General features: G+C 38.1%; 1 protein-coding gene across 1 annotated transcript in view; it reads right to left on the bottom strand.

Moving 5' to 3' along the window:
• Window positions 1-4,561: 4,561 nt before the first annotated feature.
• pde1cb (phosphodiesterase 1C, calmodulin-dependent b) overlaps window positions 4,562-14,017 on the bottom strand; it is a 14,859-nt gene continuing 5,403 nt past the window's right edge. The window contains exons 7-12 of the mRNA XM_037682341.1: window positions 8,789-8,909; window positions 8,088-8,169; window positions 7,639-7,759; window positions 6,858-7,033; window positions 5,494-5,727; window positions 4,562-4,734 (exon numbers count right to left, since the gene is read on the bottom strand). Of these exons, the coding sequence (XP_037538269.1) occupies window positions 4,622-4,734; window positions 5,494-5,727; window positions 6,858-7,033; window positions 7,639-7,759; window positions 8,088-8,169; window positions 8,789-8,909 (847 nt within the window). The 3' untranslated portion in view covers window positions 4,562-4,621. The remainder of the gene's footprint in view (window positions 4,735-5,493; window positions 5,728-6,857; window positions 7,034-7,638; window positions 7,760-8,087; window positions 8,170-8,788; window positions 8,910-14,017) is intronic.

Consider the following 14,017-nt stretch of genomic DNA (forward strand, 5'->3'; position numbering starts at 1 on the left):
TCTAAGTGTTTGATCACCTACAGAAACAGCCAGAAGTGACTGAAACTAGTTTGAACAGTAAATTTAAGTAACTTAATAATAATAATAAATAAATAAATGTACATAGGATAATCTTACTAATGTAAGAGAATGCATAGATGTGAACGATAAACAGAACTTAAAATAATTCAGGCTCTGAAAGCATGCGAGACTCAACTTTTTTCATCTGAAGTCAACAAACTGTTTCTTTAAAATGTGGCTCGGCTGAAATAAAGACAGACACACGTGATCTGAGCCCTTTGAGTTCAGATTTATTGATACGACTGTGCAGTCACAGAGCATGGTGGCACACACGGCCGCCTGGCCAGCATGGGACAGCGACACACACTCACACACACACACACACACACACACACACACACACACACACACACACACACACACACACACACACACACACACACACACACACACACACACACACACACACACACATTCACTACCAGGCATTCTGTACTCTCAGAGATGTACTGGACATTGATTACTAGCTGAAACATACTTTCATTCATTGGTTTTAAAATGTTTAGATGTTTTTACTCTACCTGTTTAATACTGAATGTCTGCTACAGTTTTCATGAAAGCAAACATGTCAGCTTGATGGGACGTTTTAATATAAACTACAAATGGATCTAATTTGAGTTGTTCAGCCAGCCTCATGCAGTCCACTGCATCTCCTTTTGCTTTCTTTCACAAACGCACACCTTACTCATCAATACACAGGTCACAGTGAGGAGATCGGAAATGCACATAAAGTTTTTTTTTGTTGCAACACTCACACACACACACACACACACACACACACACACACACACACACACACGTGACATCCATTTTCTCTTAGTCACCAGGACAGTTAAGATCATGACAGAGAGATTCAAACTAAACAAGGAAACAAAGCATTAAATAGACATAACGGTACACCATAATTAAAAATCAGTAATACAGCTATGTTTCCTATCGTGGTCGGTATAAAGTCCTGGTAAATGTTCAGATAGCAGCTACCACAGAAGCAAGTGTAGCAAACTACAAGACTGTACATGTGTTGGTCTGTCGGTACAGAAAATAGACTCTGCTTCCCCAAGTGCCAGGCAGCCTATTACAATTCTGGTTTCAACTTGGAACATTTAAAGTTTCTTGCAAGTTATATTTACAGTTTTGAACCACTTTCTGATTGCAGAGCTGGTGGAGGAAAAAAAAAACAGTCCCACAGAAGGGAGTCAAAAGAAAAAGAAAAGGAGCAAATTAACAAAACAAACGCAACAAACGGCACGGAGCAGCTAGAAAATAGACTTCTTTAAATGAAAATAAGCTAAAAATACAATCAAATCTACTTAAAAAAAAAACAAACAATATTCTACCATGTGAAAGGACCGACTTCAAAAACGGAGAATCTCTTGGAGAGTTACGTTTGACCGACATCACTAAACGTCTTACAGGTGGAAGGTGGGACATGGGAAGTACAGATAGAGGCACACATTCAGCCAGCTGGCTTGCTAACCACTGACTGCGTCGTTTAGGTAGAAAGTAGCGTGTTGTTTCAGTGCATGAGAAAATGCTATAACCCATCATGTTCCAGTTAGAATTAAAAAAGATGATTTTATGAAAACAAAGTGGCTATAAAATAATTTCCCACAATTTTCTATCAATTTTATGAGTTTAGTCTGCTAAACACTTTAAATGTCACCATATGTGGCATTTAGCTGAACATAGTGTACTTCAAAAATATGTTTTGAATTCCCCAAGTGCTTAATCTTGGCACAATAAATGGACTTTCATACAAAAAAAAAAAAAAAAAACGCATACAAATGTAAGGTTTAAAGAAAAATAATATCCCATCATTACGCAAATACTGCCAAAATGCTTCTTTTCCTTCCTTTGATTTACACATAGTACATAAAGCTGAACCAATATTTGGTGCAATATGGTATATATGCAAAAAAATTAAAAATAAAAGAGCATTGATTACATCATCTATACACATTACAAGTCTTAAAAACTTGGCAAATAACCAAGAAGCGGGTACACTTTGGACTCACAGCCTTAAATGCATCACAGAAGCACAAAAAGTTGAGCTGGTTAAAAAGTTTACGAGCACGTTGTAAACAAGTTGGTTCAAAATTACACCAGCGACCAAGAAGGTGAAGCTGCTGCGACCGCAAACAAAAAAACTCCTCTAACTGAGCAACAATGCTGATTTTCTGCTACAGCTTAAAGACACGTTAGAAGGCATCAAGAAGAAGACGAACAGAGTGACACGTGTAGTGCATAAATAGTAACGAATGCAAAACGAACGATTCTTCAAAAAGATAAACAAAAATGTTTTATATTTACAAAAACGTGAATGCATTGGCGTGTGTGATATGTTCAAGTTGCAAAAAAGCTGCTTTCTAATTTTTGGACATTTCTAAACATTTATCTTACATTACATCCCAAAAATATTTTTCTGTTCTGGACAGGGGCATGGACTTGTGCTCCATCTCTGACCCATACATGTACAAACATTCATTATATACATTAGGTAGGACCAAAAAACCTTCAAAGAGAACTATTTGCACCTGGCTGCAAGGAACACAGATGCACTGAAATTGCACAACGCTTAAGGAAAGCAATGAGAATGTAAACACGTCACAAATGTAAAAAAAAGAAATGTAGCTTCATCAAAAACTAGAAGCACAGGACAAAGTTTTCTACATTAGAGTACTTGCTAAAAATATTAGTCCTGAAGATCTATGACTATAATCCAAATGTACTGTACATACATGTATTGTACACACTATATAGCTGTTGTAAAAGTCCATTTGAATGTACATTTCTTCTGCATTGCACACATCTCTTGATTTATGCATCATTTAGCCAAAAAAGGTACTAAAACACAAACAAAAAAGTAAATAAATCACATTTGAACTATTATGAGATGCTGCAGTGAGTGGGAATGGGACTTTTAAAACTGCTACATGTAAGTGGTTAGGTTAAAAATACAACAAAAATTAAATATTTAAAAGGCAAACTAATGCAATAAAAATAGCAGTTTGCTAACGACTACTCCTTCATCCCCATGGTGTCATTTTAAGGTAATTACATCTTCTTCATAGACTTTATAATTAAGCAGGAGAGAAAGGAATAATGCACATGACTCTGCATACATGTAAAAAGTGTGACAGACATGGTACAAGAAAAATAAATGTATGGAGAGAGACCGTAAGGACCAATGGAAGAAAAGGTGCCAGTTTTTGAGTAGCCTGTAGATGGCAACACAGTCCAATAATATGGCCGCCACTCTCAGAGAAGTTCTCCACGTTTAGACAGGTTCAGGTCGACAGCAGCACAGTAACAGTGAGGTCATCAGCATCCTCCGCTCTGCTATTCCATCACTTCCTCTAATTTGGAGAAACAGGACATGAAAAGTACGAATTCATGAGAATACACAGCTAAAGGGATTATCTGTGTGTAGCTACAGTATTTCCCTGAAATGACCTACAAGATATTTCTGGATTTTTAGCACGTCTCTTAGTCAAGAAGATGTCAGCACAGAAAAACATGTTTATTGTGTGAATGTTTATGAAGCATTCACACTGTTGTGATCCATGTTTTCAGCACGTTTCTCGTCCCGCAGTTTTCAAACTATTTCAAGAAATCATAAATCAAAACGTTCAGCTCGTTCAGGACAATCCTGCTATGACTTTTGGTATTGGTGCAACTTTAGCTTTTTGAACTACTTAGCCTTTTCTGCCTCATAGAAAATTAATTGAGCTCAGTTTATATCCTTCAACTCTTTAGATCCGTTTACAATTTTTTACTGCTCATTTCACAGTTTGTTCTGGTTCAGCTTCTTTCGGCTTCCTTGTGCAAATTTAAAAAAAAAAAATCAGCTAATGTCAGCTTTTTTCAGCTGTTTTGTGATTCTTTCATATTTGTTCTGCTAACTACAACATTTTTGTGCTTCTTCTAACTTTTGTCTGCTAATATCAGCTTGTTATGCTCTTTTCAGCTTATTTCAGAAAGTTTCAGCTTTTCCTGCTATTTCAGCTACTATTTAGCAGTGTTATGCTAATTTCAGCTTTTTCAGCTAACTACACATTTCTTGCACTAATTTAAACTTTTTTCAGCCTAATTGGGCACAGTTATAATCTCCACTTCCTTCTGGTAATTTAAATTTATTTTTGATTTTTTTTTTTAGCTACTATTCAGCTATATTTTTTTTCTTTCTCAAATTTCTGCTTTTTTTCAGATAATTTTCACTTTGTTTTGCTCATTTCTGCTTCTTTAAACCTAATTGGGCACAACTGTGCTCTCTCTCCACTTCCATCTGGTAATTTAAGTTTCTTTCTGCCTTTTCAGCTTTTCGGCTATTTAGCCAAATTTACTAAATTTTGTGCTCATTTCTTCTTATTTAAACCAAATACAGTAAATAAGCGTTCTTTCTGCTTTCTTCTGCTAACTTAGGCTTGGCTCTTTAATTTCAGCTACATTTCAGCATGTTTATAGCTAATTTAAGCTGTTTTTCAGCAAGTTTTTCAGCAATAAACATTCACACTGCATTTTCGCAGGAAATGCCATTTCTCTATTTTATTTAATATTTAAGCTACGAGAGAGACACTCCAGTTGGATTTTCTGTGAGTAGCGTCAACTCACCTCTCATTCCTTTGTTCTTGTTTTTTTCAGTGTCTGGAGAATCAACCCCTTCTGACAACTCTCCTAAAAAAACAAGAACAAATTTTATTTTTTTTATACTGACTTACTATGTTGAATAACAAAAAATGCAAACACTGTGAATAAAGCATTCAGGTTCATATATAGATTTACTGTAGAACCATTAACTTTAATATAAGAATGAACGAATGTGCCATTGCAGAACAAGTTTTGCACTGTTGTACTTGATTTAAAAAAACAAGTCGGATGCATAAAGTTACACCCACACATTGTACAAATAAAAGAAGTTGCACACAATCACACCCACACATTCCTTACAGGCACACTTTCAGCCATATAGTCATGTTTCTGACAATGTGGAGATGTTGAGAAAAGAAGCCTTCGATGTGAGGTCAATATCATGTCATTTGAGAAGAATTTGCAATCCTCAAATTACTATTTCACAATTTCTTAGGGAGATACGGCTCAAGCTGAAGCAAATGTGTGACTGATAGTTTCAGCAAAGGTGAGGATGATGATGGGGCCCTGAAGTTCACAGTAGCCTTAAATTTTCTGTTTTGAAAAAAAAAAAGGCACGTCTGAGAAAAGGGACACCGTCTTCACTAAAAGGACTTCAGAATTACTGTTGCAGTTAGTTTATAGGTTGATCAAGCAGCAAAAAAATGTGCAAGAACTGGATGAAAATAATTTATTAAAGCAACATTTTGACTGTTTTTACGTCCTTTTCAAGTGAAGGCAAAATTTACAAAAACATAAAAGGCTTTAAATTTTGCGTCTGAAGTATGACTGTGTAGAAAGAAGTACCGTTCTGCAGTGGGGACTTGTTCTGCGTGCTGCCCCCAGGCGATGCTGCCTCCTCTGGTTCCCCAGTGTCACCATCTGGTGGTGTGCTGACCTCTGCTGACTCGGGCACCTCCCTGTCCAGTTCGTTCTCCTTCTGTTCGGGGTTTTCAGATTCTGTTTGAACCCCCTGAGGCTCCAAAGCCTCCCCCTGCTGAGCTTGTTCCTCTGCTTCCTTTTTAGCTCTCTCCTCTGCCTCTGAGGTCACATAAAGCATTGAAACTATTTAGAAAGTGAGAGTCTGTCTTTATGCATAATAGTTTAATAATTATACTAACTACTTTGACCAGTAGATGGCAGCCACAACATACTGTAAACTTATTGTATTTATTTATTAAAATGGGTAAGGCCTTTTTTGACAGCTGAGGAAACGTGCTGTCTTCAAAAACAAGAAGATCTGATTTTCTTTTTGAAGCACAAGAATTATCATGACTTAACTGACTGACTGTCTACTGTTGTCTGAGTTTTAATGATCAGCTAACACAGGGATCTGCAACCTGCAGCTCTTCAGCCACATTCGGCTCTTTGGTGTCTCTGCATGGACTCTTTCAAGCTTTGTCCAAAACAAACATAAAACTACATTTTATAAGTTGTTATATCAACAACACAAAAATAGTTAGTTTTAGCAGATTTCCTGTCATTTCTTTTGCAAATATGTTGATCCTAGAACTAATATAAAACATACTCACTTTACCTTTATACTTTATTCAAAGCAGGATACTTAATTTTTCCACAATAAAAAAAAAAAAAAAAAAGCATAGGTCTGCATAGCTCAGTTTTTTTTTTTTTTTTTTTTTAAAGTAAAAAAAAATGTATTTTTCTCTTTTGGTGTATTATTTTGTCTTAAATTATAAACATATCAATAAATGTTAAAAACCATTAGATATTTTTAGTTTTTTAATGCCAGAAAAACCCCCTCCAACAAACCTAAAGTGGCCCATGACCAGTTGATAACCACAGTTGTAGCTGGCTTTACGGCCCCAAGCACGTTTAATTTAGTGAGCGAAGGTGCAAAAATGGCTCTTTTGATCGTAAAGGTTGCACACCCCTGAGCTAACTTAATTGCTTTTAACTCATCTATCAGTTTCAGAAGGAAGGCGACATTCACTCACACTTCTCTTTTGTTCATTTCAGTACCTTTTAGCTCAGTGTTTGGCCTTCACAAACTTGTGAACTAAATCCTTAAATGATTAAGCACAATTATCATGCAGTTTGTGAAAAATGCCTGTCTGATGGAAGCTAATACACTCTGAAAAAGTAATTAACAAAACAAAACTAACAGCGTTGACTGTAAACCTTAAACCTTGACTGTCTTTGTATTACTGTACCTTTAGCAGCCTGGGTTTTCCATCGCTCTCTGTTCTGGTAGACCTCCTCGTTCCACAGGGTCTTGAAGGTCTTCATGTCCACTGACAGGAGAGAGCTTTGGCCGGAGGAGCTGCTGTCGGAGCCCATGCTCTTGACACTGTGCCTCTTGGTTTCATCCGAGCTAATACTGTTCAAACTGAAACGATTAAAACATGAGAAAGGAGAAGGACCCCAAACATGAGAAAGCACCTACTCTACAGGCTTGCTTGCTGCTCTGAGGCTAATGATCTAAAGCTGTTTTCAACATTGTCAGTAATCAGAAAGTAAAACACCCGACTTTTAGGATTTTTTTTTTTTTTTAAACTCAGAAATAAATACACCCTTTTGAATCTCACTGAGAATTGTGTATTCCAGTACAACTCTAAGTGCCAGTTTCGATCACGGACGGTAGGCTGAGCTTGACTCGTGTTTCTAAAGTGTCAATTTCAAGGTGTGTGGCTCTGCCAAATGAAGGGTGGAGACATGTCCACACATTTAAATGGATTACTCATGGAAGATTCATCTGCTCTTCTCAACCATTAGACATGGTGTTGTTGTAAAGGAGCTGTTGTGGTTCAGCCGTGTCAATGATTGTGCAACTTCACCTCTCGAGGTTTGAAAATAGGAGTTTCCATGCCTGCTCAACCAGGTTGGCTGATTTAAGTTTATTCTTATTTATATAGTTATGTACAGCCATATGCTCAGCTTTGCTGTTATCATTATCATCATTATTTTTTACTCATATGTTCTTCCAATGTTTACCTTGAACGTCTAAAGCTAGAGAGACCGGAGTGGGTGGCCTCATCAATGAGTGGTGTGACGATACGCTCCATCATGTCTGTGAGCACGGTGAAGGTCGGCACCACGATGAAGTCTATAAAACCTGGTGACAAAGAAAAGGCAATAATAATGAAATTGTGTCAATATTCATATTTCAAAAACATGCAATGCATACTAGAAAGAGAAGCAGAACAAAAATATCAACAGATGTACTGGTAATATGCTACAGTGGTGAATGTAAAAAAATCTGGCATTATTCTCAGTGAGAAAAAGCTCTGGAGGTGCTTTGCATAATTGCACACCCGTTGTGACCACCTTTCTTGTAAATTTCTTCCACTTGCGAAATGTATACCTTAAAAAGCCTCAATGGAGTAAAAACTTTTGGAATTGGTGTAAAATCAATAAGTGATATAAAAAAAAAAGCCACCCACCTATTTGGGACTGTGCAACCAATGTGGACTTTCTGTCGCAGAGTGGAGAGAACGGCAGTCCGAGATCAGCTTCTTTGTCCCCCTGGAAACACATCAATTTCCACGGTCACAAACCTTTGGTCTGGGTTCTAAGAAATGCACCACACCCTGCAGGCGTACACGCAAGTCATCAGACTTTTTGATTTGTCTGGGTCCTGCCCAAAGTCCGAAATTGTTTTTCATTTTCTTCTCCTATTTGTCTCAAACAGATGAGATGGGAAGACGAGAGGCAATATTGTTTGGAGAAGCTATTTACTGGCGATTCACATCCCGAGAGACGCAGGCCTTGTGAAAACCGCCACAATGACAATGGCACTGATAATGAGAACAATGAGGATTAATAATGAAAGGCATGACAGCACTGTGGCAACATTTATGCCTATGTCGCTCATGATGACAAAAATACACAATCTATTATTTATACGCACATTTATTGTGTTATTAAAAAGGACATTGCAGACTTGAATTTTGGTGCCTGTCGTTTGTTTTTGACAAATTGCCTGACTTGCATGTTTTACTTTTCTACAGACATTATTTCACAATAAGAGAAGACAAACAATGTGGAAGTGTAATGTATAATACATCTTTATTGTGTGGTCATTGGAAGAACCATGTTGTCTCTACATGCATTTGAACCAAAAGCATCAGGTGAACCCACCCACCTGTCTGAAGAACTCCTCAAGCAAGGAGGTGGTCCAGCGGTGGTGGAGGTCCCAACTTTTGGCCGGATGGCTGATGTCTGCTGTGTGCAGAAGCAGGGACAGAGCTTTGGGCTTGTCGATGCTGGAAAAGAAAGCAAGCACACATTTTATATCTGACTGGTAATGTTTATGTTTGTGTTTGTCTATAGCATTGGCAAAATGATGCTAAAAGCTAAATTATGCTAAATATCAACAAGTTTGAAAAAAGTCGGTAGCTGTTTTGGCAGTTGTAAAGCTGCCTGGCCTGCGTGAAGGAATGTGCCGTGCTGTGAACACTCAGACTCAAATGCTGTGTGAGTTGAGCCATAAGCTGGACACGATTTCTGCTGAGAATCGCAGGACGCTTGCGGCTCCTGAATCTCGCTGGCGGGAAAGAATTGACCTCAGAGATGTTACAAGCTCAGCTCGGAGGCACTGACCATAAAATATGGCTGTTTGGAGTCGCCATTGCGATGTACCAGTGGAACTGTAAGGCAGACAAAAATCAACTAAGTCGGCTTGACCCAAAACAACTTATCTGAATCTGGCTCCCCCGTGTCGGTCTTGGAAGCCGACTATCACAAATTCTCCTGGATGTTATGTGAACAAGATGCTCTGCCCCCACTAACTGTTCCCTTCACCAAGGACATCTATGGACCTGTCTGAAACAGTGTTCACAGACTTACTTACAAACGCAAGCATGTGTACACTCATTCACACAGCTCACACTCCCCTCAACCCACCGCCTTCACTGGCCTCCATCCTTTTGCCCTCCCCCGGTGTGGTAACCTAGGTTGGATGCAAGACGCCAGGTGGCTGCGACACTCTCCTGGGCGGCCTGTGCTGGGAGCCACACACTCCCTTCTACTTAACCCTCACCCACTGCACATGCATCTTACTGTGTCATCTGTATGTTGTTTTTTTGTGCTGAGGTTTTTTGCAACCACACACTTTGTCCTGTTAGGGATACAGTGTGAGATATTATTATTTTTTTTTTTTACCTATTCTTTCCCTCGTGTTCCCTTTTCCTTATCTAACAAAAAAAAAAAGGCAGCACCTCTCATGAGGCTGCAGCCTCAGACTCCCCGTCTTCCCACGTCTATGTTGTTTGGTTGTTTGTGTTTCTTTGGACGGGCTGTACTGAAATTAAATTTTTCTGTACTTTAGTGCAATGACAATAAAGACTGATTTTGATTCTGAAAATCAAACCAAACCTACAAGCTCTAATTGGTTGTGCAAGATCCATGATAAATGTTTTGCCAACAGCTATTGGAGTCAACTTTGTCTGTTTATTAGCTAAATATATCATGTTCTACTGAACAGAGTTGAATAAAACTCCAGTTCAAGATGGCCAACAGCCAACAGATACTAAGTAACTCAGAAATGATTACAGCACAGACATTTTTACAGATACTGAGCTAAACTTTGTTGAGGTAGTGGCTGAGGATTATCCCAAACACATACTTTAAGCACTGTGCATTGCACCGAATTTTTGCCCAAAACTGTAACGTTGGATAGCAAAACAACTCAGAAAGTAAACATTGGGTGTACAGCAACTCATTAACTCATTATGGTCAAGTTTGAGCAAAATGACTACAACCTTGTCAGTTCTCAACTTAAGATGATCTCAGGCTAAAACTCTGACATGAACGGAGGTAGGCAGTATGCGTTCCTTCAAGGAATGCTAGGCTTTTTAAATATAGGTGCACTTATCAGGGAGTGATGTGAAGATGATGATAATATGACATGACTTCATTTGACAACCATCACTATGATACCGGCTGCCCTAACTCTACCCAAAACATACTGATGAAAAAAAGGCTGGCTCTGCACTTAAGACTTTTTAGGAGATGAGAAAAAAAAGTTGCATAAGTTGCTAAACATAATGGATAACATTCTTACACTCCTCTGCACAACAAAGTGATGAAACAACAGAGTGTTTTCAGTCAGAGGCTCTGCTGCAGTAAAGAACAGTTTATTTCTGGCCCTGGCAATAACCATTAACAACAACTCTCTGTGCAAAGAATGCTTTAAGATAAAATGCATGTGTCTAGCTTTTTATTGACTTTTTTTTTCCCCCCCGCTTTGCATTTCATTCAACAAAACACTTCATTATTTTTTTATTTAATTCTCAGCAGCATCACTGCACATAAGCACCAAGTAGTTGCAGATTGCTTACTTGTAAACATACTCAAACGATACATTGATAAAAAAAACCCAGCAGGGTGGTGCATGCAGGATTCCCCAAAAGTAACTACTGCAAATTGTATTTAAAAGGGCTAACACCAATCATTCATGGTGGAGTGCAACCATATGGGTGTGACTGTGCATGTCTGTTAGCAAAATATCTGATGAACCACTGGAGAGATGTTATTGAAACTGTCAGAAAGGAATTGCAGATAAACAGCTGATTACCTTTTGGAGTCAACCTGATTGAAGATGAGCACCAAAGCAAACCTACCTTTGCGCAAACATAAAAAGCTATAACAGTCAATTTTATAAACACTTAAATAAGAGATTGCATGATTTTTTGTTTAAAACCTTTGATATACAAGGCAGCAGGTGATGTGTATTCCTTACAGGAATTCTACTTTAAACAGGCAAATCAGTTGAAGTATGTAGCTTGCTGATACTTTGATATTTCTAGGATATTTTTTGTTATCCTTACCAACAGAGAGGCAAACCATCCTTAAGATCTAAAAGAATGTTCAACTAGCTCAATTACATCATCTAAATGACTGAGAATCTTCAAAGGCCAATTCAAAAGCTTATTTTATCATCTGATCCAAATTTGAAACTTTCAATCGGCGTGCACAAAACCTCTTTTTAAACAATCATTTTTTTAACAAATACACACAGACACTGATTATCACGTCTGTTTTAATGTGTGCACTGAAATGGCAACACAAGAAGATCCAAAAAGATGATCCCTTTATTCACACCGGCTCCATTAGTCTAATCAGTCCTCTACAGCAGAACAAGATGTGGAAATGCATCATCCCACTTCAGCTGAAATGGTGTGAGGGATAAAAGCTGATAACCATGTCAAAATAGCTTGTTTAATAGAGTGATGACTGAACAAACAGCCACAGACAAATATAGAAAGGAGGCAGACAAATGGGAAACGCACACACACACATAGAAAAAAAAAGTGTGCATGCACAAGGTTAACTAGAGGTGAGAACGACTGGCTCACATTTCCCCTCGTTTCATTTGTGGCAGATTGGGTCTTGAAGTGCACTCTAAGCAGACCTGCAGGAGACTGGTTTGAATTACTTCACATTAAGGTCCATTCAGCACTGCGGCTGCCTGCAGACTGCAATCTTTTATTTATGTGCATGTGTATGTACTGTAGCGGGATGATTACCCTGCAGTCAGCACTCTTTTGTTCTTGACGTATTTTCACAAATCCAGGAAGTATAAAGGCATTTTGTTTATTCTATGTTCCTGGGAAGCTACTTGTCTCCACACTGGTGTCTTTAGACAGTTTGAAGGCTTTGACAAGTGTTAAAGATTGTCACAATAAGAAGAAATATCCTGCAGGTCAACAAGTTTCCTGTTGCCTGTCTTTGTCCGTGATGTGGCTACAGTACATACATCAGCAGTGATGACTCATCATGTCATATAATTTGCTTGATAGCTCTTTTATTTCTGTCCTCCAGCTGCAGCTCTTTGCATGTACGACAGCAGTCAGTTGTGGTGGCTTCTGTGCTCAAAATGTGTGAGAAAGAAGTTGTGTTAGGAAGTATGCAAAGATTTGCAACCATAACATAACTCAGGAATGTGAGAATCTGAGACGTGAAACAGAACTATTTATTCTTGACAATGGCTTCTTTTATCTTTGCAAAGCACAAGCATTTAAAATACATGCTGTCTCTCTAAAATAACTTGAAGGATCAGATAAAGAGAACTTCCACAACATGAATTAGTGTACTTGAACTTTAAATTGTAGGTGAAATGATCAATGATGTGGCTCAGATGTTTGAGGATGTAAGAGAAGATGGAGGTGTGAAGGTCTGCAGTCACACACTAAAAAATACAGAGCAACTTCCTTCTTTCAAAAAGCCACTAAAGTGTAGTGGCCAGCAATATGAAACATGTTGGAAGCTAATCTCAATAAAGGTGGTGCTAGCTTTGCTTCTGTGTATTAGAGCACAGTGGAAGGGGTGACAACTTGAATATATCGACCTTTGTGGTGAGCCAAAGACTTACACACTGGAAGGCTCTTCAGGGATTATTATGACCCAAAGTCTGAAGGTTATGCAAGAAAGACGTGTCAAAATCAAACTAAAGCTGAGTTGAATATTCTCTGTCAGCATCACTAAAACTTGCTTTGGATTCCTGTGCTCCATGTTGAATTTGTGCATTCTTGTCATACTTTATGCTTTATTATCAAACTTATGTAATTTTTTTTTAAATTATAATTATTATTTATGTATTAACTAATGTTCTGATTTGGGTAGAGAGGCTTTTAGGTGTAAAAACTGCTCCAGTCTATTGTTTATACAAGGTCAAAGTTCAATCCAAGCCTATGACTGTCTAACTGTTTTATAATCTACTGTATATATATCACTGTAAACAGAAGGGTAATGTGCTAGATGAGCATTTAATAGCAATAGGACTGCACTAAGACTGGGACTGTATTGAATTTAAAATTTGATGATTAATATCATCAAGCTAAAATGCAAAAATAAAAATGTATATATGTATATGGGCCATTTTTCTAAAACTGACCCTAAAAGTTGCATTTTGCAAACAATTAGTAGCTACTTTGATGCTTAACATTTCACAATGTTTTGATTTATGTCCTTTAATTCAGTTTAATGACCTGCCTGAGAAACCTCATAACCCGTTTATAAGAAAGCAGTACATATACCTGTATATTCTATGGTCTCTGCTATTTAAACTAAATTTTAGAACTTAAAGAAAAAATACATTCATGTAAACCAGTCATCCATCTATATTCTTTACCTGCTTTTCTGTGCAGGGTCATGGGGAGCTGGTGCCTATTCCCAGCAGTCATAAGACGAGAGGAAGATACACCCTGAACCCATCCCATAGGAACAAACAAACCAGACAACCAGTCACACTCTCACTCACACACACATGTTTTAGGTCTGTGGGAGGAAACAGAGTACTTGGAGTAAACCCATACAGGTATGGGAAAAACATGCAAACTCCACACAGAAAGGCTGCAGATGGGTTGTGAAG

The sequence above is a fragment of the Nematolebias whitei genome, chromosome 9 (genome assembly GCF_014905685.2).
Source record: "Nematolebias whitei isolate Nwh7 chromosome 9, NemWhi1, whole genome shotgun sequence".
NCBI lineage: Eukaryota > Metazoa > Chordata > Actinopteri > Cyprinodontiformes > Rivulidae > Nematolebias > Nematolebias whitei.